The sequence below is a fragment of the Haliotis rufescens genome, unplaced genomic scaffold (assembly GCF_023055435.1).
Source record: "Haliotis rufescens isolate VD_foot unplaced genomic scaffold, xgHalRufe1.0.p SCAF_10, whole genome shotgun sequence".
Taxonomy (NCBI): Eukaryota; Metazoa; Mollusca; class Gastropoda; order Lepetellida; family Haliotidae; genus Haliotis; species Haliotis rufescens.
Genome location: NW_025963780.1, coordinates 703,364 through 726,896, shown reverse-complemented (window position 1 = coordinate 726,896; position 23,533 = coordinate 703,364). Strand labels below are relative to the sequence as shown.

General features: G+C 40.4%; 1 protein-coding gene across 1 annotated transcript; it reads left to right on the top strand.

The window, feature by feature from the left end:
* Window positions 1-78: 78 nt before the first annotated feature.
* LOC124112066 lies at window positions 79-15,907 on the top strand. The gene is made up of 11 exons (XM_046471999.2): window positions 79-206; window positions 918-954; window positions 1,340-1,421; window positions 1,896-2,021; window positions 2,471-4,926; window positions 6,762-6,906; window positions 8,452-8,598; window positions 10,892-11,059; window positions 12,312-12,434; window positions 13,675-13,834; window positions 15,421-15,907. The coding sequence occupies exons 1-11, from the start codon at window positions 188-190 to the stop codon at window positions 15,888-15,890; spliced, it is 3,933 nt and encodes a 1,310-aa protein (XP_046327955.2). The 5' UTR covers window positions 79-187; the 3' UTR covers window positions 15,891-15,907.
* Window positions 15,908-23,533: the final 7,626 nt, after the last annotated feature.

Below are 23,533 nucleotides of genomic sequence, written 5' to 3'. Positions count from 1 at the left end.
TTAAAGAAATGTGAATGTGTCCGGATCCGAATGATATCTCCATGTCGAATTTTGTTTTTTGAAAGAATTACCTCCCTTGGTGTTTACAAAACATGGCTTCCAAAACAACAAGAAAGCAGTAGGGCGATTTTAAAAATTGAAAACCTGCATCATGACAGAGTAAAGATATAGAAGAGGATATTGTCAAATGGCTTCTCTACATTTAGGTATACATTACACATTGACTTGTTAGCTGAAGAAATATCTTTCTCCAAGTCGAAGTCCCTCAGTTCTTTTTCGTTACTAGGATTGATTGATAATATAATATCATATGTGGCAGGGTCAAGTATTTATCAATATCATTTAACTGAGATCAGTTTTTATTAGTTTGTATGACCTTGTTGCATTTAGTGTATCGATACCTTTTTTAAATACTATTTGCTAATGAAGCAGTAAGAAGCTCATCTTATTGAATTAGGTAAACATTACTTAGAAAATGTAAAATATTAGTTATGTTTTATACATATACATTTTATACCTTCAACATTTTAAACCATTATGTAGCACTGTAACATTAAACTTCCTCTCAGTTTAACATGTTTAACCTCTACAAATTGCTAGATTGCATGTTTTTGGATTACAGCAATCTTTGCCCCAGCCTGACTTGACTAATCCTACTATTTCTGATAGCCTGACCACAATTTGGGTTTCTTATATTTGTATAACTCACATCTCCTCTAAATGCAGGGTTGAACTTACAGTAAATGTACACTAGGATCAGGATGATACATGAACATGATGAATCACAGTGTATCAAACTATTGATATATAGCTCACAATTCACTGTTCATGCTATATGGTAGGCACCTAGTTGACAAATTGTTTGATAGTGAAGAAAATTAAACATTTTAAAAGTTCAGATTTCTTCAAATTTGCAGCAGCTGTCATTCAGCCGTTCTTTGGAAATGCTGAAAGGTAAGAAATAGTTCACAAATTTAATTTTCATTACTTTTCTTCCCATCCATTACAAGGGGCTTTCATGTTTAGTTGATATGTTTAGTTGATTACAAGGGGCTTTCATGTTAAGTTGATTACAAGGGCTTTCATGTTAAGTTGATTACAAGGGAATTTCACGTTAAGTTGATTACAAGGGAATTTTACGTTTAGTTGATTGCAGGGTAGTTCATGTTTCATTAACTGAGTTTAGTTTCAATTGCGAACCACCTAGTAAACTACCATGTTGCCAGCCATGGTATAATAATCTTAAGTAAAGATAAAAAAATCTTAATTTTTCCACATTTCCATTATGGATCTTTCACCATGTTTACTTTGACCATGAGTTCCAATGTTGTACTTTCAGTGTGAAGTGTGTTGTCAGTGAGCACGGTGATACCGTGTATGTCAAGGATGTCTCGCTACTACTACAACTACTGGACATAGAGGTTTGTATTTTCCTGGACACAAGGCCATTATTTGTTAAATGTATCAGTATCCTGAACGACAATCAAGATCTATATTGTGATAAAACGGGTCATACTTCACGTGAGCACCTTGATTACAAACATGAAAAGATTTGGAAAATATCTGCTGACAACGAATTGGCGGTGCACATGCTTTGTAAATCCTGCAATCAACCGAACTCTCCATGACAGTTTACGAACTGGATTTCGATTACGGTGCGCGATTTTGATTGGACTATGCATAGACTTGTTAGTCCAGCCAAAATCTAACTCCATAATACCAGCCTAGTTTGGCAAGGGTGGAAACTGGACTTTTATAGTCAGTTAACTCTCTTGCCTCGGGAAGATGATCCTCACTCGATCATTCTCTCCCTCACTCGCTCATTCCCTTCCCACTCATTCCCTTAACCACTCTCTCACTCACTCACTCACTCACCCGATACTTTTCTGTTTCAGCACCCCATTGGTCAACTGATAGTAGCTGTGTGTAAAGCTCACAGTCATCGCTTTGGATCTGAAGTGAAATCTCTCCTCACTCTACACGGTTTTCTGACAGAAGCATATCTCTCTCTGTGTGAACAGGTAATATCAGCATAGATTCTTACCATCCAGGGGCGGTTTGGTAGTCTGGTGGTTAAAGCGCGCTCGTCTTGCCAACATGGCCAAAGTATGAGGTTGCATGATTAGAAAACACGTTCCGACTGTCACTTTCATGATCTGGTAAGCGACTGTGCAACGCCTCCTCCATTCAAATGTTTATCCAGCGCAACGAGAGATAGACGATAATTTTGACGGAATCAGTCCGTAACTGTCGTTCGGAATACCCTTTGTTAATGTTTTCGAGGTTGCATGATTAGAAAACTCATTCCGACTGTCACTTTCATGATCTGGTAAGCGACGCTTTGATTACGTAATGGGATGTCCTCAGATCTTTGTTTAGCGGTAGCAAGAACTATGATCCGATTTTCATGAGATTAACTCTCTTGCCTCGGGAAGATGCACTCAATAATGAATTGTATGTTGATTTTCAGGGAATTCCGTCAGACGATGTGATTACCCTGATGAGAGAGACTCTGTCGGACTGCATGTGTAGATTGTCAGCTCTCCAGATACCACTGACCAGCCACCTGCATGCTACCCCAGCGGACTGTCCACACACAGACGACATTCATCATGACAAACTCCCAGCTAACAAATCAGACGATTTTAAAGAAGTGCTTTTTCCAGACTCTGAAAAGAGAATATACAAAGATAATGAGGTGTTTACTCAGCTGGGAAGTGATCTCATGGAATTGACAGAAACCAAGTTTGTTCAGCTTAAGATGAAGCAAGTCCAGGAGGAAGAAGATGAGGATGAGGATGATATTGGGTGGTTCTTTGAGGGGTCGATACCAAGCAAGGAAAGAATCAGTGAGGAGGCCCAAACTGGTCAAACATATCATGAAGAGAGTTTAGAAGCCCAAGATGAGTTCCGTTTGATCAGTAGGTTGTCCGATGCTGACCAGCATGATTCAGACTTTGACGACTGTTTCGATGATGGACCTTGGAAACACCAAAATGTGACTGCATGTGAACCGAGTGGGAGAGTGTTTGCTTGTGAGACTGGTAAACAAAATTCAGATTTGTCTCAAACTGAAACTTTACATGCTGAAGGAGTTGCAAATTTGAATGACAGGTACTGTGAAGGATTTAATCAAGAGGCTTCAGACACATCCGTCTTGGATTGTGATAGACTTACATCTTCTCAGAGTCAGACTGTCAGGGAAGTGATTGAGGACCCGGGATTTAATCAAGAGGCTTCAGACACATCCGTCTTGGATTGTGATAGACTTACATCTTCTCAGAGTCAGACTGTCAGGGAAGTGATTGAGGACCCGGGATTTAATCAAGAGGCTTCAGACACATCCGTCTTGGATTGTGATAGACTTACATCTTCTCAGAGTCAGACTGTCAGGGAAGTGATTGAGGACCCGGGATTTAATCAAGAGGCTTCAGACACAGCCGTCTTGGATTGTGATAGACTTACATCTTCTCAGAGTCAGACTGCCAGGGAAGTGATTGAGGAAGATTTTGATTCGTGTTTTGAAGATCGTGAATTGGAGAATAAAACATCAATAGATGCAGATGGCACTGCAGAGAGAACAGAACCAGACATCAAATCTTTGGATTTATTGTTGAAAAAAATAAAGCCAACAAAAGTTGAAAAAGCTAATGTTTTTCTTAGCAGTCGTCATTTCAAAGAGCAGGCAGTGTCCAATACCGGGAGCAATGAAGGCAAGGGTCTCGTGCACACACAGCCAAAGCCTAAACATTCTCTAATGGATGTGGGAAAAGAGGCTGATTGTAACCATGGTAACAATATGGTTCCTGAACCAAAATGTAAGGGTAACTTACAATCAGAGCTAGATAGACTGAATATGATGATAGAGACTGTGAATAAATGTCAACAGCAGTTTTCCGAGACTCAACTTGTGACTGAGTGCTCTAGAACTGTTACATCAAACAGTATAATGTCATCACCTGATGAAACAAAAATGCTAGGTTTGGGCAATCTTAAAAAATCTCAAAAACGGGTCCTGAACTCAAGTCGCTATTTCAAGACTGTAGAGTCCACACTGGAAAGTATGACATCAGAAAGCGCTAATGCTAGGTCAGGCTGGAAGGTGCACTACAAGGCGACAAGTCCTGTATCAGACAGGTACTATTTTGAACGTTGTCTCCAAGAAAAATTGTCTCAAAAGAAAAAGGAAGGGTTAAGGGACTCCTTGTCTCACAGTCGACACTTTAAGACATTCAACAATGTGAATACAACAGGGGACTATGGCCATTTCCAAGCTGGAAACAGGGGAGGTAATTCAACAGATGAAGATGACAAAACTGATGCTGTTGAGAGGAGAGACCATGAATGTTTAGTAAATTGTTCAGAACAGATGAGTAAGGGAAATGGAGAGGTCAATTCCGATGACGTAACCTTACTACATTCTACACAAAGTGTTCAAGCTGGACTGACTGTGCAACCTTCGAGACCGTCGTTTATGTTGGACACAGGGCAGGTTTTGTCCTTAGGAACTGATAGTGTTTCTGGGATGGAATTAGAATCATTCAAGCAGGCCTCAAGGGGGCTCAAGTTTGATCTGTCACTAGGTTCGAAAACATCCACAGATCACACCTCTGAAGCAGCAGTTGCTGCATCAAGACGGATGACATCGGATGCTGATCAGATACCTGGCACTGTGATTGCCCACCCACATATTGATGAGTTATCCATGACACCAGCATTCTGTGACAAGCAGGGAGGTAGTGATGGGGGATGTGGTGAGAGGACTTTATGTTCTGGTGAGACACAGTTCCCCTTGGCCTCAGACATTCCTCCTTCGGACATGTGCTGGTGTAAGGTAGCACAAGGTCTGAGCCATGGCTGCCCCGATATGATGAGGCTTGTGGTACAAGCTGCAATGATGCAGATGGAGGTGACAAGTAAACATACGTAAGTGTATTGAGGAGAATATGAACATGAGACCATTCAAGAACTTTACATTTGATCATGATTATAGCTTAATAAATGGAAAACCAAAACAAGAATGTTAGCATTTAATACCCTGCCCTGGTGATGGAGGGTCAGTGATATTGGTGTTTAGCAAAGGCAAAATCACAACATGGTGGAGGGTCAGTGATATTGGTGTTTAGCAAAGGCAAAGTCACAACATGGTGGACGGTCAGTGATATTGGGTGTTTAACCAATCTCATTAAAATCAGATCTTAGTTCTCGCTACCGCTAAACAAAGATCCGGACCTTTCATCCGACCAATCAAAGCGTAGCTTACCAGATCATGAAAGTGACAGTCAGAATGAGATTTCTAATCATGCAACCTCGAAAACGTTAATATGGGGTATTCCGAACGACAGTTACGGACTGATTCCGTCAAAATTATCATCTATCTCTCGCTTCCACGGGATAAACATTTGAACGGAGGAGGCGTTGCACAGTACGTGGGAAGTTCTGCAATACAATCTCAACAATATATTAGACATTCCGGAATGTTCGTTTGTTCAGTTTTGAAAATTTTAATCGAAAACTGTGTCAACATATTTTTCAAGCGTAGTCTGAAATGGAATTCGCCAGGTTGAAACGAGTGCCGTAAAGCTCGAGAAAGCTGCAATCTCATTGGCTGATACCGACTTCTGGTTATTCGTTTCAGTGAACGGTCAAAGTTGGCGAAAGGTCGTTCTGATCTGACCCGTAATGGAATGTCCTCAGATATTTGTTTTGCGGAAGCGAGAACTTAGATTCTGATTTTAATGAGATTGGTTGTTTAACCGAAACAAATCACAACATGGCGGGTTCGGGGCGGGGGTGGTGGCTGAGATACCAGGATAGAATTGATCCCTAGTAACTTATTCTTGTCATAAGAGGGTCATGCAGACTAGGTATCTTAGGTCACTAAAGACAGGACTGTCAAGGCTCTGTAGTGATCGTTTTAGTGAGGGAGTCAGTTTGATTTTAAGCCACTTTTAGCAATATTCCAGCAATATCACGGCAGGGGACACCAGAAATGGTCTTCACTCATTGTACCCATGTCGGGAATCGAACCCGGGTCTTCAGTGTGACGCGTGAACGCTTTAATCACAAGGCTACCTGACCGCCCCTGATCATTTTGAATTAAAAGAGAGCAGGTTAGGCTAAAAAATATATTAGTCTTGTTCCTTAGGGACTGCCCACATCATCATAAAGTTCATTGCATGTTTCAGGGTTTTTTCATTTTCAATTTTTTTTGTGCATCGTGTGTAAGTATTAGGATTTTATGTATTTTCGTAAATGGAAATAAAAACAAAACGTGCGGCAGACTTCATGATGATGCGGGTGGTAACTGACAACCAAGACTATTATTATATTTTAGTCGTACCTATCTGCATAAGTTTTATTTAACATGATCACATGTTGACTGTACTTGAAACAGGTTCCAGAATCTGGTCATACATCCTTCTATTTTCCTTTAACAATGGATAAATAACTTTTTTTTATGTTTTATCCGATTTGCAAGTATATTGTTTGTTTGTTTGTTGTTTAACACCACACTCGGCAATATTCCATCTATATGACAGCGGTCTGTAAAAAATCCAGTGATTGACATCATGAGCATCGATCCACGCAATTGGGATACGATGACATGCATCAACCAAGTCAGCAAGCCTGACCACCCGATCATGTTAGTCGCCTCTTACGCCAAACATAGTCACCTTTTACGGCAAGCATGGGTTGCTGAAGGCCTATTCTACCCCGGATCTTCACAGGTCTTTGCAAGTGTGTTTTGTTGTTTGTAGGGTGAACCTGAGGCTGCTCCACACCTGCACTGTGAGTGGAGCACCTGTCAGACACACAGGTGTTGTACCGGGCCTGGTGGCAAGGTGTGACACTCACACACTGTCACACATCATGTCACACACAGACAAACACTGGAATGTTCTGGTAGGACTTTATGCCTTTTAATCTTGATCATGTCAGACAGAAACGTTTTTTCTTGTTTGCAGGATTATCGTCAAATATGTGCGAAAGTAATTTTTCTCTGCTTAAGGATATTAATCCCATACACATTTAATCATTCAAACATTTTGTTATCTTATTACTTTTGTTGTTCTTACCTGTACATATATATATATACTCTCTGCCTCATACAGACTCGCTGACTTGGTTGATGCATGTCATTGGTTCCAATTGTGTGAATCGATGCTCATGATGTCAATCACTGGACTGCCTGGTCCAGACCCGATAATTTACAGACTGCCGTCATATAGCTGGAATATTGCTGAGTGCGACGTTAAACAACAAACCAACCAAAGCAATCTCTGCCTCCTAGCATTCATTCACCTGATGAAGGAGTAAGCATAAACGTTGTGTGCCTGATGTTAAAGTAGTTGACATCCATAAATTCTCTTCCTTATAAGGACCGCCTCCGTGGTCTAGTGGTAGAGCGTCTGACCGGAGAGCGGAAGGTCCTGGGTTCGAACCCCGGCCGAGTCATACCAAGAGACCTTAAAAGATGACGTTAACTGTTGTTACCCTGTCAGGCGCTCGGCATTAAGGGGCTAAAACAAGGACTGGTCGGCTCGGAGTCAGTATACTGTGTCTGAGTGGGGTATTCATGTTAAACTGCGGCATGGTATCTCAGTGGGCTAGCACTATAAATCGGCATCAGTCCGGACTAGTACAAACAGCCACAAACACACACACATACATGCACGTCGCTATATAAGTGCAATAATCTTGGACGTAACATTTAACCCAATTTCACCTCACCTCACCTCTTCCTTATAAAATTGCTTAATGAAAAAGTTTAATGAAATTAGTTTGGTTAGGGTCACATAATTCTCCCTACAAGTGCTTCACATGAAAAGTGACAAGTGTTGTGTTGTTTTGTATTGTGATCTTACCAGCATGACCAGTAACATGCGCGTTCTATGAGTTCTAAACGTGAAAAACAGTTTGCACACTGTAAATCCATATACCGGTAGTTATACCTCAATAAATAAAAAATATATAAAAATTATTAATACATGTATAAGTAATTCCTAAGAGAACTGGAATAGAAAGCAACACCCTTTACAGACAGTTCATATTTGTAAAGGGCACGGGCTGTGCCGCAATTCGGTGTTCACACCTGTTGCCTTTGAGCATGCCAGAAACTGTGAATGTGGGTTTGAATCCCAAATCGTTTGCCTCGATTATGTTTCTAGGTTTGTCAGCACCATACCCGTGCTCATGGGTTTCACCAAAGTGGTAAACGTCTGAGACCTGCAAAGCTGACATGCTGTGATATAACTGGAATACTGTTCAAAACAGCATTACGTCCAGCTCATTTATATGAGGATATAAAGGATATATGTATTTATATGAGGATATGAAGGTTATATGTATTTATATGAGGATATAAAGGATATATGTATTTATATGAGGATATAAAGGATATATGTATTTATATGAGGATATAAAGAGCCCATATCTGTCTGTCAACAGCTGTTGAATGGGGACTTGAGTTGCAAGTTCCATCACAAGGGGTACAAGGATGCAGTGAAGGGGAGCTGTGTGAGTGGTGTGGAGTCTGTGGGACATCTCAGTAGGCAGGACAACTGGCTACAGCACTGTGTGGAGAGACTAACAGAGGTGTGTACAAGGAAGCCGTATTTCATTATGCTCCTGACAAATCAACCACACTGTTTCAACAACAACAAAGTTTTTAAAGGATGATATTTGGCCTGTTTAGATATCTATTTTTTATCACCAAGAAGTGTATTTCCTGTACCTGACGCATTCTCTTTCCACTGTCCTGACACAATGTATCTCCTCAGTCCTGACACAATGTATCTCCTCAGTCCTGACACAATGTATCTCCTCTATCAGACACATTGTATCTCCTTGGTCTGACACAATGTATCTCCTCAGTCCTGACACAATGTATCTCCTCAGTCCTGACACAATGTATCTCCTCTATCAGACACATTGTATCTCCTTGGTCTGACACAATATATCTCCTCTGTCCTGACACAATATATCTCCTCTGTCCTGACACAATATATCTCCCCTGTCCTGACACAATATATCTCCCCTGTCCTGACACAATGTATCTCCTCTATCAGACACATTGTATCTCCTTGGTCTGACACAATGTATCTCCTCTGTCTCTAACACAATATGTCTCCCCTGTCCTGACACAATATATCTCCCCTGTCCTGACACAATATATCTCCCCTGTCCTGACACAATATATCTCCCCTGTCCTGACACAATGTATCTCCTCTATCAGACACATTGTATCTCCTTGGTCTGATACATTGTATCTCCTCTCTGACACTATGTATCTCCTCTGTCTCTAACACAATATACCTCCTGGGTCTGACACAATGTATCTCCCCTGTCCTGACACAATATATCTCCTCTGTCCTGACACAATGTATCTCCTCTGTCCTGACACAATGTATCTCCTCTGTCCTGACACAATGTATCTCCTCTATCCTGACACAATGTATCTCCTCTGTCCTGACACAATGTATCCCCTCTATCAGACACATTGTATCTCCTTGGTCTGACACAATGTATCTCCTCTGTCTCTAACACAATATGTCTCCCCTGTCCTGACACAATGTATCTCCTCTATCAGACACATTGTATCTCCTTGGTCTGACACAATGTATCTCTTCTGTCCTGACACAATATGTCTCCTCTGTCCTGACACAATATATCTCCTCTGTCCTGACACAATATATCTCCTCTGTCCCGACACAATGTATCTCCCCTGTCCTGACACTATATATCTCCCCTGTCCTGACACAATGTATCTCCTCTATCAGACATGTTGTATCTCCTTGGTCTAACACAATGTATCTCCTCTGTCCTGACACAATATGTCTCCTCTGTCCTGACACAATATATCTCCTCTGTCGTGACACAATATATCTCCTCTGTCCTGACACAATATATCTCCTCTGTCCTGACACAATGTGTCTCCTCTGTCCTGACACAATGGATCTCCTCTGTCTTGACACAATTTATCTCCCCTGTCCTGACACAATATATCTCCTCTGTCCTGACACAATATATCTCCTCTGTCTCTAACACAATATATCTCCTCTCTGACACAATGTATCTCCTTGGTCTGACACAACGTATCTCCTCTGTCCTGACACAATGTATCTCCTCTGTCTCTAACACAATATATCTCCTCTGTCCTGACACAGTATATCTCATCTGTCTCTAACACAATATATCTCCTCTCTGACACAATGTATTTCCTCTGTCCTGACACAATGTATCTCCTCTGTCCCGACACAATGTATCTCCTCTGTCCTGACAAAATGTATCTCCTCTGTCTCTAACACAATATATCTCCTCTCTGACACAATGTATCGCCTCTGTCCCGACACACTGTATCTCCTGTCTCTAACACAATATATCTCCTCTCTCCTGACACAATATATCTCCTCTCTCCTGACACAATATATCTCCTCTGTCCTGACACAATGTATCTCCTCTGTCTCTAACACAATATATCTCCTCTCTGACACAATGTATCGCCTCTGTCCCGACACACTGTATCTCCTCTGTCTCTAACACAATATATCTCCTCTCTGACACAATGTATCGCCTCTGTCCCGACACACTGTATCTCCTCTGTCTCTAACACAAAATATCTCCTCTCTGACACAATGTATCGTCTCTGTCCCGACACACTGTATCTCCTCTGTCTCTAACACAATATATCTCCTCTCTCCTGACACAATATATCTCCTCTCTCCTGACACAATGTATCGCCTCTGTCCCGACACACTGTATCTCCTCTGTCCTGACACAATGTATCTCCCCTCTCCTGACACAATATATCTCCTGTCTCTAACACAATATATCTTCTCTTTGACACAATGTATCTCCTCTCTAACACAATGTATCTTCTGTGTTTCAGCTGTCAGTTGATCTAGTCCTGGTGAAGGGTGAGGTTGATGAGAGAGTGAGGGACGAGCTGACCGCTAGTGGTGTGGTCACTGTTCACAGTACGCCCTTCAGACTGCTGGAAGCCCTGCGAGAGGTGACCGGCACTGAGCTGTGTGTGTATGTCACAGATGCCAGCAAGGTAGAACCAGTAAACAACGCTCACTACAAACTATGTATTTGCTTATCATAACTAAACATTAGTTGTTACTTGTATAGTCATGGGTTCAATATTCTCTCTTATTAATCCCTCACAGTGAGATTGACCAATCACAGAGCAGAACTACTGACCCCACATGAGCCCCATCAGTAAAAATCCAAGATGGTTGCTATTGACCATTGACAGTATACCGTCAGTAACCGCCATCTTGGATTTTCCAACACCCACCTCACATATTTCACATGAAAATCTGGTACCGAAATTCGTTATTTGACACTGTTTCGTGTTTTACTATCATTAATTGTGATGTGCAAGGACATTAATCTGTGTTTTAGATCAGGTTCGTGACTATATTGATAAAGATTATAGTTAAGATTGTCAACAAGGTTTGGCCTCTATAGTTTGAAGAGTACTCTCCCTTTGACCCTTAAGGTCAACGTAAGTGTCAAGTTTATATAGATACTAGAGAGTGTAAACTTTTCGGCACAATAAATTTGTTATGGTGTCTTTAGTTGCCGCATACGGTGTCATGTTAGGTTAGCAGAAAAATGTTGGCCGAGGCGTGAACCGAGACTAATATTTTTCTGCTAACCTAATATGACATCGTATACCGCAACTAAAGACACCATAACTAATATTGTTCACTGTTCTTTCTCTCTTGTTTGTTGCAGAGTCAATCTCATTAAAATCAGATCTTAGTTCTCGCTACCGCTAAACAAAGATCTGAGGACATCCCATTACGGGTCACGTCAGACCGATCTTGCGCGAACTCTGACCGACCAATGGAATGACCAATCAGAAGGCAGCTTTCTCGTGCTTTACGTCACAAATTTCAAATTGGCAACTACGCTTCGAAACATATTTTGACAAATTCTCGATTACAAATTTGAAACCTGAACAAAAAAACATTCTGGAATAGCTAATAGATGGTCTAGATTGTATGGATTCAGTCGTTAAACCCGTAACTATCGTTCGGAATACCCCATGTTAAAGTTTTCGAGATTGCATTGATTAGAAATCACATTCAGACTGACTGTCACTTTCATAATCTGGTAAGCGACGCACTGATTGGTCGGATGAAAGGTCGTTCTGACGTGACCCCTAATGGGATGTCCTCAGATATTTGTTTAGCTATAGCGAGAACTAAGGTCTGATTTTAATGAGATTGTTGCAGAGTTTGTTTGTTTGTTGCAGAGTTTGTTTGTTTGTCGCAGAGTTTGTTTGTTTGTTGCAGAGTCATGTATGCGAGAACCTACATGTCCGGCCATACTTCCCATCCTGGTGTGACCATCTCAATAGTCACGACCCTCAATCAGCTCATGTAGTGCTAGACACTGCCATGGCAACAGCACTACAGGTAACCATGGAGACACACAATACTGTATCAATTAACATAAGGAATCATACAGGTGGACATTGATTTCTCATGAAACACCACACAGCAGCCTGTAAATAATCATGTCTGGGCCAGACAATCCAGTGACTGATATTTTGAATAACAATCCAGGCCGTCACACTGGATACAAATTCTGACCCAAAATCCAAACGAGGTCCACAATAAAGTTATGACATATTATTGCATATACCGTATTCGACGTAATAAGCGCCCACGGTGATATTTGCTGATATATTGGCTAGTGAACAATCCCAATTAGCACCCCTTCCGATTGATCAGTGTACACAAGACTTATTTATTTGCGTATAATACACACTCGTGTGTTATATGCACTCTTTATTATGGGCAATTAAAATATATCTGTCGTACATAAACATTTCAGGCTGTCAGCATAAACCACGAAATTTATCTTTCAATTCTGTTTTTTCCAAAATGATATTCTAACAAGAGCCTCCTATTTCTAATTTTGAGAGCGCCCAGGGCGCTTATTACGTCAAATACGGTATACGACATTGATTTGTGAGACTCGCTATATCGCCATGTCACAGGTAAAGTAAATACATGATGACAGTCTATCTTGGTTAATATATGAAAAGGGGCGGTCAGGTAGCCTAGTGGTTAAAGTGTTCGCTCATCACGCCGAAGACCCGAGTTCGATTCCCGGCATGGGTACAATGTGTGAAGCCCATTTCTGGTGTCCCCCGCCGTGATATTGCTGGAATATTGCTAAAAGCGGCGTAAAACCATATTCACTCACTCATTCACTAATATATGAAAATGGTGGTCTTGTTTTGAAGTGACGAGGGAGAGCCTAAATTTATGACAAAAACAACAGAAACTGTACCTTTTTTTGATTATTTAATTTTGTTTGTAAAATGAGTTTGGCATATCAAGTAATTATTTAAATACCTCATGTTGTGTTAGTAGCTTGAAATCTGATAGAGAAAAACTATACCTTGGTTGTGTTCAGTCTCCAGGTAACAGATTTAAAAACTAGGGGTGGTTGGATAGCCTAGTGGTTAAAGTGTTCGCTCGTCATGCCGAAGACCCGGGTTTGATTCCTGACATGGGTACAATGTGTGAAGCCCTTTTTTGGTGTCCCCCGCCGTGATATTGGTGGAATATTGCTAAAAGCGGCGTAGAACCATACTTACTCACTCACTACTAGCTACTATGTAGACATTATACTTCATTTCTACAGACAATCGTACTGTGTCATCAAAGTTCTCATGGCAGTGACATACAGGAACAGGAGATAGGCCTGTGTAGCCATAGGCTCGCCAACGCACTGCATGATGGGACGGTTCTGCCTGGAGGGGGAGTGTCGGAGACGTTCTGTGCAGAGTACCTCCAGAAAAGATGTGAGCGAATGCCTTTATTTATTTCCATCTTGCCGAGGCAAGGGCGTTAACCGACTATAAAAGTTCACTTTATTCCCTTGCCTGGAATTTCCAAGCCCGATCGTAGCAGCTATTACGAGTGATGTCCCTGTGTCTCTCCTATGGACCAATCAGATTCCATCACTCATATCACTTGCATTTGCTTGAAACAAAATGGCCTCACCAGTCAAGATGATCTGATAGATAATCCAATCTCATAAAACCAGACCTTAGTTCTCGCTTCCGCTAAACAAAGATCTGAGGACATCCCATTATGGGTCACGCCAGGCCGACCTTGCGCGAACTTTGACCGACCAAAGGAATGACCAATCAGAAGGCAGCTTTCTCGTGCTTTACGGCACAAAATTCAAATTGGCGACTACACTTCGAAACATATTTTGACAAATTCTCGATTACAAATTTGAAACCTGAACAAAAAACATTCTGGAATGGCTAATAGATTGTCTAGATTGTAAGGATTCAGTCGTTAAACCTGTAACTATCGTTCGAAATACACCATGTTAAAGTTTTCGAGATTGCATGACTAGAAATCACATTCCGACTGTCACTTTCATAATCTGGTAAGCGACGCACTGATTGGTCGGATGAAAGGTCGTTCTGACGTGACCCTTAATGGGATGTCTTCAGATCTTTGTTTAGCGGTAGCGAGAACTAAGGTCTGATTTTAATGAGATTGATAGATAATCAAGATTTGTATTGCACCTTGATTGAAAACGAAAAAAATTGCAAAAAATGTCTGTCAAGGCCCAGTTGGAGGTACAAATGCTTTGCAAATCCTGCAACCAACTGAAATCTGCACTTGAAATCCATGTTTACGAACAGGATGTCTACTTTCTATGCGTAAACTCGTTAGTCCAGCCATAATGTAACTCTGGACATTCAGCCAAGTTGTGCAAGTGTGGGAACTTTTATAGTCATTTAACGCCCTTGCCTCAGGCAGATAATTTATTTCAAGTATTAAGTATTAAGATAATATTTGGGGGGGGTCAGCTATCCATTGTTTCATTCAGAGGTTTCAGAGGGTATGCATGCACTAATGTTCTGAAAATATTATAAGTATGAGTAAATGAGTTGAGTTTATCGCTGCTTTGAACAGTATTCCAATCATATCACAGCATGACAGCTTGATGTGGGAGGAAAGCCCAGACTGATACGGGTCTCAGGCGTTTAACCATTTTGGTGAAACCCACCACCACAGGCATGGTGCTGACAAACTAGATTTCAAATTATGATTTTTATCATGTGTTTAATGTTATATACTTGCCAAATGTATCCAGGGACCCAAGATTGCTGCATATTTATTGAATGAGTAAACATATGTTGTACCAGCATCTTGTTTTGTTCCCTTTACGAAGTTCAATTCATACCTTAATGGTACACTTTAAATCTCCAATACCCATCCAATTCATCATCAAGGGCTAGGGAGCTCAGCACTATGGCAATTCATTATGACTGTCATATTTCATTATCGATAACCTGCCCCCAAATAATGAGCGTTGCAAACGACCCTATTTTATTTATGATGATTCATTAATTATCTGTTTTAGGTGAGATGGAAGATGTGACCTGTGACCTTGACCTTTACCGACCTGTGGTTACTGAGGCAATGGCGAATGTATTTCGCAATATGGGCCGATTGGTTACCAACAACTGTGCTGATCCCCCTTGCTCTGAGCCTCTTAATGATCACAGTGTGATGGACACAATGTCTATCAACAGCGCAGGACACACATCAATTTTGCCACATACAAATGGCTATTTAGTGCCAGACAATGAAACAAGCAAACAGTGTTCATCATTTGCTTCCAAACTGGGTGATGTTCAGAGGAACTCATGCAAGAACAGCCCTGAAAAATGCTCTCTTTCATTTGACAATTACAATTCTAAGATGGCCGCCTGGTCTGCTGCTATGGATACTGTTGCCATGGTAACCCAGACAGATGCTCACATTGTGACTGGAGAGACACCTGATGTAAATGGGAGATTTGGAGTCTTTGTGAATGGCATTACTTTATAAATAAATGAAAACGTTCATATTGTGTTTCATGTTTTCAATTTAGTTTCGGCTGTAAGTTATTTCATTAGTGATATACAGTTTTCTTAAAGTATTATATGCATTAATCTCAAGATCACATGGCATTTTGGGGCAGGGTGGTACCGTTGTCAATGGCTACACATCTCACTGCAGAGTTTTCTTCTTGAGTTGTGGCAGGATCTGCTGATTGAGTGTTGGAAGCCAAGAATCTACTTAAGGTGCAGATGTACATTATACTTTCCTTGCTACCCAGATTCAGACCAGCAAGGTACACCCTATATCTACTGACCATATTCCTTAAAGGGAAAGTCCAGCATAGCATGGCTTTCTCAGAATGTAGACCACAGGACCATGGACATGAAGATCCGGGGTAGAACAGGTCTTCAGCAACTCATGCTTGCTGTAAAAGGTGACTCTGCTTGTCCTAAGGGGCGACTAACAGGATCGGGTGGTCAGGATGCTGACTTGGTTGATCCATGTCATCGTATCCCAATAGCGTGGTTGATGCTTATGATGTCAATCACTGGATTGTCTGGTCCAGATTTGATTATTTACAAACCGCCGTCATATAGCTGGAATATTGCTGAGTGCTGCATTAAACAACAAACCAAACCTTACATGGTCGTGGTGTAAGCCATGTACGGACACCTTGGTCATCTAGGTATAATCTTCAAGGATAGAATGTCTATAAAATATATGTCGGCTTAAGGTAGTAGCGATTTCAGACCACAATGCCCAAAGAAATTCTGCCAGGACAATTAGCTGTATTTCCTTAAGAAATAAAAAGCATGATATTCAAGTTGGTGTTTTTGACGCAACCTTAAATTGTCCTAAATTGCATCTACATCTTGTTAATTTTGAATGTGGTAGGTTTTATGGACGATAGTGCTATTTAAAGGGTCCTTTTTGTTTCTTTATCAGGACTCCATTGCACAAAGCGATCGTAGCCCTATGGTTGTCTTAAGTATATGTTAAAGTATGGGAGTTATGATCACCTTAGTGCTAAGATCGCTTTGAAGAACAGGGGCCAGCTGTTTAGATTAAGATATGCCACACAGACAGGAAATGTTTTGCTGGCATGTTTTCGGACACATTATTGTCAAATATAAGGTAATAACATTCCGTCCTTAGCAGTGAATAGTACAGTGAAAAGTCGTTATTCTGGACCCTGTCTATCCGGACACGCAACCTTTAGAAACATATTATGCTGGGAATGCTTCAGATGACATTACTCCATTTGTTAATTCAGAAATGCGCCATGATTTCACCTGGAAGGTAACCAACCAGATTAACAGGGTTTCAATGTACTCATAGGGAAGGTGAGAATGCAGGTGTACAGGGAGAAAAGAATTATGCCACGTTTAACAATTTTCCAGCAGTTTATGGAGACAATCAGAAATGAACTTATATCCATGTTAAAAATAGCATGTTGGGACTTACTGTGTGACCCACGACTATAATAGGTCTTCAGCAACCCATGCTTGTCGTAAAAGGCGACTAACGGGATCGGGTGGTCAGGCTCGCTGACTTGGTTGATGCATGTCATCAATCCCAATTGCGTGGATGGATGCTCATGATATTGATCACTGGAATGTCTGATTCAGACTCGATTATTTACAGACCGCCGTCATATAGCTGGAATATTGATGAGTGCGGCGTTAAACAACAAACAAACAAACCAACCCACGACTACTAGCTTTGTTGTTTGTTTGATTGTTGTTTAACGCCTCACTCAGCAATATTCCAGCTATATAAGGGCAGCCTAAGTGTTTGGTATTATGAAAATCAGTCCGCGTAGTGACACACAATCAACAAAGCCACTATGCCTGATCACCAGTAAATGTTGCTGGGGACCTGTGATCTTACCCTGAATAATCACAGGCTTAAGTTCAGTGTTCATAACATAGTCATGTGGGGAATCGAACCTGGTTTTTCACGTGAGGAGCGGACGCTTTTCCCCACTGGGCTACCCCACTGCATAATGGCAAAAACGCCTCCGTGGTCCAATTGGGATACACGCATCAACCAAGTCAGCGTGCCTGACCACCCGGTTCCGTTATAGTTGCCCCTTACGACAAGCATGGGTTGATGGAGACCGATTCACATGTGCAGTATATTGTGTCTGAATGGGGTAGGGGCGGTCGGGTAGTCTAGTGGTTAAAGCGTTCGCTCGTCAAGCCGAAGACCCGGGTTCGATTCCCGACATGGGTACAATGTGTGAAGCCCATTTCTGGTGTCCCCCACCGTGATATTGCTGGAATAATGCTAAAAGCGGCGTAAAATCAAACTCACTCACTCTGAATGGGGTATCCATGTTAAACTACGTCGTGGTAACTCAGTGGGCTAGCACTATAAATCGGCATCAGTCCGGACTAGTACAAGCAGCCACAAAAACGGGCGACGTGCGCGCACACACACAAGCGCGCTCACAGACACGCACGCACAGGCGCGCGCGCGCACACACACACACACACACACAGTAAGCTCACCTTGTTTCACCTTTATCGAGGAATCGTTACAACCCTATATAGCATACTGTCGGAAGCGGCCTTAAACCCTATTGAATTGACTCTCTGACAAATACCGCTAACCCTGTATGTACACAGATGGCTGAGACATTATATGACCATAGACACATTGTTTAATAACATATTATGTACTTACCTTTTACCCTATCGTTATGTTCTACGTTCCCCCTAAAATCACATCTGTGCAAGAAATAACGTTGAAAAAAATTCTTCGTGGAAAGCCTTTAATGAAAATCACAAACCAAAACTGCCAGTTGAAATTTGACTGTATCGCTTAATAGAAGAGGGGCGGTTGGGTGGCCTAGTGGTTAAAGTGTCCGCTCGTCACGCCGAAAACACAGGTTCGATTTCCGACATGGGTACAATTTGTGAAGCCCATTTCTGGTGTCCCCCGCCGTAATATTGCTGGAATATTGCTAAAAGCGGCGTAAAATCAAACTCACTCACTCACTAGAAGAGGCGTCAGTGAAAAGTGTCTTAGTATATCTTCATCTTGACTCTATTAAAATGAATTCTCACCAGCTAGCTGCAATGTAGACGACCCATACCCACCAAACATGGCTAAAAATTCCCGTCAGATTCGGACCTGTTTGGTGCATCCGTACTTTATTTGGCTGACTCGCACACAAATTTGGACGCCCCGTATCATTAATGTTTTAAAGCAAGATTGCTTCGACAAGCATAGACCGTAAAAACGACAAAGAAATATATGTTCATAATCATTTATTCAATTTTCACTATTTTCACACATTTAAACATTTTGCGCATTTTTACTTCATTGAAAACCATACATTCATCATACATTTCAAACAATCATCCATTTTACCTTTTTAACATACATTTATTATACATTTCAAACATTCATTGTTGATTTATCGAATTGACTAATTAACCAGTTAACACACTCAGTGTCAGACACAAGCTGTGATCTGTGGCAGGTTCAAGTATTTTATACATATGTACATAACTTTTAGTTAAGAGTTAGTAGTTAGGTTGTATGACCTTGTTACCATTTTAACTAATTAGTTTATTACGATACTTACTTTATAACATTATATTATTAGTAATAATATTAGTTATGTTTTATACTTTAGTATTTTATACCTTACATATTCATTCAATAGCTCTGTCACATTAAGTGAGCTGACTCTCCACTAATTGTCACACTGCATGCTTTTGACTTACAGCACTCTTTTCCCAAGCTCCCCGGCCCAGTCTATTGTCTCGTTGATTGGCCAAGCTGACCATAGCCACAACAATTTTAAAAATCAGTTGCTACTTTCACCTCACAAGGAAAGACAGGTCTTATACTCGGATGGTGAGGTGAGGTGAGTTGAAATGGGGTTTAACGTCGCGTTCAAAATTATTGCATTTATATAGCGACGTGCATGCACGTGTGTGTGTGTGTGGCTGCTTGTACTAGTCCGGACTGATGCCGATTTATAGTGCTAGCTCACAGAGATACCATGCCGCAGTTTCACAGACAGACAGACAGACAGACAGACAATAGTTTATTAACGTCTCACTCCTGTACATACATAAAAAATCTTTATACAACCTGACATAGATAAAATGTACAGAACCATTCAACAGAATTATGAGAGACGAATTATCACAGAATTTATACATAAATGATATAAAGATGATATAGTAAAAAGTTATCCATATAAAAGATGTTTTCTACGATTAAGAATTAAAAAGCAGACTTTGGCAAGTATAAAACACACACTGGAGTCACTAAAAATAAAACAAAGTTTGTCGATTTCAGGTATATCTAAAAAAATTATAAGATTTAGCAATACATTCATTAAAAAGAGTTGCCCTGATATCATCATATAATGCGCAGTGAAACAAAACATGGACCTCGTCTTCTACGCTGTCATTACAGTGAAAACATTTTCTATTATTGACAGGTACACCTTCGTATCGACCGGTTTCCACTCGAATAGGAGCCACTCCACATCTAAACTTGGCTAGTGCCGATCTATAGTTTCTGGCCATCTTATTTGAAACATAGTACTCTGTCCCATATACTTGTTTGTAACATCGATACATTCTCAATTTATTAAGCCCATTTCGCTTCTCTTCCTTTCTTAACATATCACTCCAACGGGTAACATATTCATTTTTACACCATTGTTCCACCTGTGTACAAACAGAAAATGTATCAATAAAACCTGTAGCGTTTAATAGATGTCCTAAATCCATATTAGTAAACTTCTTTCTTACCCTACCATTCCAATTTTTACAACCATTTACAGCGTATCTATCAGCCCAGTTAAACACGTTTGTTTAACCTACTAGACATATTCTTAAGGCGACACCATTGTCTTGCTACACTTTTCCACTGTCTGACAACAGGCGGTATCCATCCCATGTCCCCATTTATAGCGACGTTAGGGGCGTATTTGCCGAGTCCCATATAAAATCTAATGGCTCTATGGTGTACAGCATTTATTGCTGACACATCATAATTACCCCAGATAGCCGCCCCGTAGTCAAGAACAGACCACACCATACTATCGTACAATTTGGAATAGGTTTGGAAATGCATACCGCCTATTGTCTTAACTTTGGATAACAACAGGCCCAAATCCCTATTAGCAGACTTCGCTGCTGCACGTGCCATTGCAGTAAAATCTAAGTGGTCTGTGAACAGTAGACCAAGATAATTATACTTAGCAGCAATGTCTAAAATCATATTTCCGACATTAAAAACATGCTTCGTCTGTATGACAGACGGATTTCTAAAATGGACAATTTTAGACTTTTCCTTATTGATCTCTATCTTATTTGTGCAACACCAAGTATGTAAAACATCTAACAGTAGACTGAGATCAGCTTCATTCTCAGCTAGCAATGCTAAATCATCTGCATATGCTAATGCTGCAATATTAAAATTGTCTACAGTTACACCAATATTAAGACTGTTGAGAGTATATAATAAATCATTTATGAACAAGTTAAAAAGCAAGGGAGATAACAAACACCCCTGTTTTAAGCCACGTTTTACCGTGAACCAGGAAGTAAAGAAACCATTCACTCGAACACTGCATTTAACACCCTTGTATAATGATTGCAAGGCAGGTAACATTTTGCCTCCAATACCATGGTGAGAAAGTTTATCCCATAAAATGTTTCTATTAACACAGTCGTAAGCTTTCTTAAAATCTATGAATGCAACAAATGTAGATTTCTTTTTTACTTTTCTGTTTTCTATAATTGCTGTTAGCGTTTGGACGTGATCGATAGTAGATCTTTTTTGTCTGAATCCGTTCTGTGAATCATGGAGTACGTCGTTAGCTTCTGCCCACAGTTGTAGTCTTCTGTTAAGGATACTACAATACAGTTTATAAATGGACGTAGTCAGTGTGATACCCCTGTATGAGGGGGGAGTCTCTAGGGTCCAGGGTTGAGCACTTTGGAATGGGACTAATTATGCCTTTCGACCATATTTGAGGAATCTTTCCTGTATTGAAACAATTATTAAAAATATAGAGGAGCGTTTTAGCGATAGCATCAGACTTCAGCACCTCGACGGGGATTTCGTCAAAACCTGTTGCTTTTCCTGTATGAGCCTTATGGATAGCAGTCTTTACTTCAAATAGACTTATGCTGTCGTTGAAAAGAACATGGTCATTGGCGCTCTCACCGTCACTCCTAGAAGCTAACTTCGTGTCACTGTCTCCATTTAGCAAACCGCTAAAGACATTTTTCCACCTTTCCAACACTATGTCCTTGCCCACACCCACATTCCCATCCTCCATAACTACTGCCATCGGTATTGTCTTGTGCCTCTCCTACCCTACACCTACACGTCCTATCTGTCTCCAGAACTCACCATCACGAGCCGTACATAATTCATCTAGACTGTTCACGGTCTCTTTCACATATGCACGTTTATATGGCAAGCCGTTTTCACATTTATTACGTAATTACAGATATCTTCAATTCTTTTAAAGATATCGGTATTTTATTTGAAGATATCAATAATGTTTTTAAGATATCAAAAAATAATTAAAGATATCTTAAATTCATTTCTGATATCCATAATACAATTACTGATATCTTAAAATGTTACAGTGATATCAACAAATTAGTTTGTGATATCTCTAAATGTATTTAAGATATCATTAAACAATTACCACCCTACTATACATAAATATATTAGAAATAAATTCAAGATATCTTTAAAACAATTGAAGATATCTTAAATTGTATTGCAGATATCTACAATTATCTGCATTTAAGATATCTTCAATTCCATTCAAGATATCTTCAATTCAATTCAAGATATCTTCAATTCAATTCAAGATATCTTTAAAAGAATTGAAGATATCTGTAAATCCGTAATAAATGTGAAAACGGCTTGCCATACGTTTAGCCTGTTGTACACTTTTATCAAACTTCTTACGTAAAGTCACAAAGCAGTGTTTCAGAAACTGTTTATCTGACTTAGTCCTGCATAGTCCGGGCGGGCGCTCTACCACTAGACCACGGAGGCGGTCCTCTTATACACGGGTAGATTTTATTGCCGTATTGAGTCAGTTTCTCATCATGTTCGATTTGGATATATTAGGAAATTCATTAACACTTAAGGTTTGTTGATTATGTATTTTATGATGTTGTATATATGGATGATTTCTAATTATTGCGATTAGAAATAGGATATATTGTGGATTGTACGGAAGTCGTTTAGGGCCATTCTACAAATCGATCCATGGGTTATCCCCAGAACACCCCCTGGAACTCAGTGCCCTTTACCAACCTGGACGAACACTGAGATCTGCAAACCAACTACAGCTTGCTGTTCCACCAACCAGCAGAACAACATATGGCGACAGAACCTTCCGAAAACTAACTCTATGGAATGCACTGCCCATTGATGTCATGGGATCTGAAGATGTCAACACCTTTAGATCAAAACTCAAGACCATCCTCTTCAAAAGAGCATACGACTGAGCGCTCTAGAGCAGGCAGTATATCTGGATAAGTAGCGCTATATAAATGCTTAATTTGAATTTGAATTGAATTTGTGTTTTTGTGTTTTTCTTAATTTTTATTATACAAATACGTTTTTCCATTATCTTTAAATTT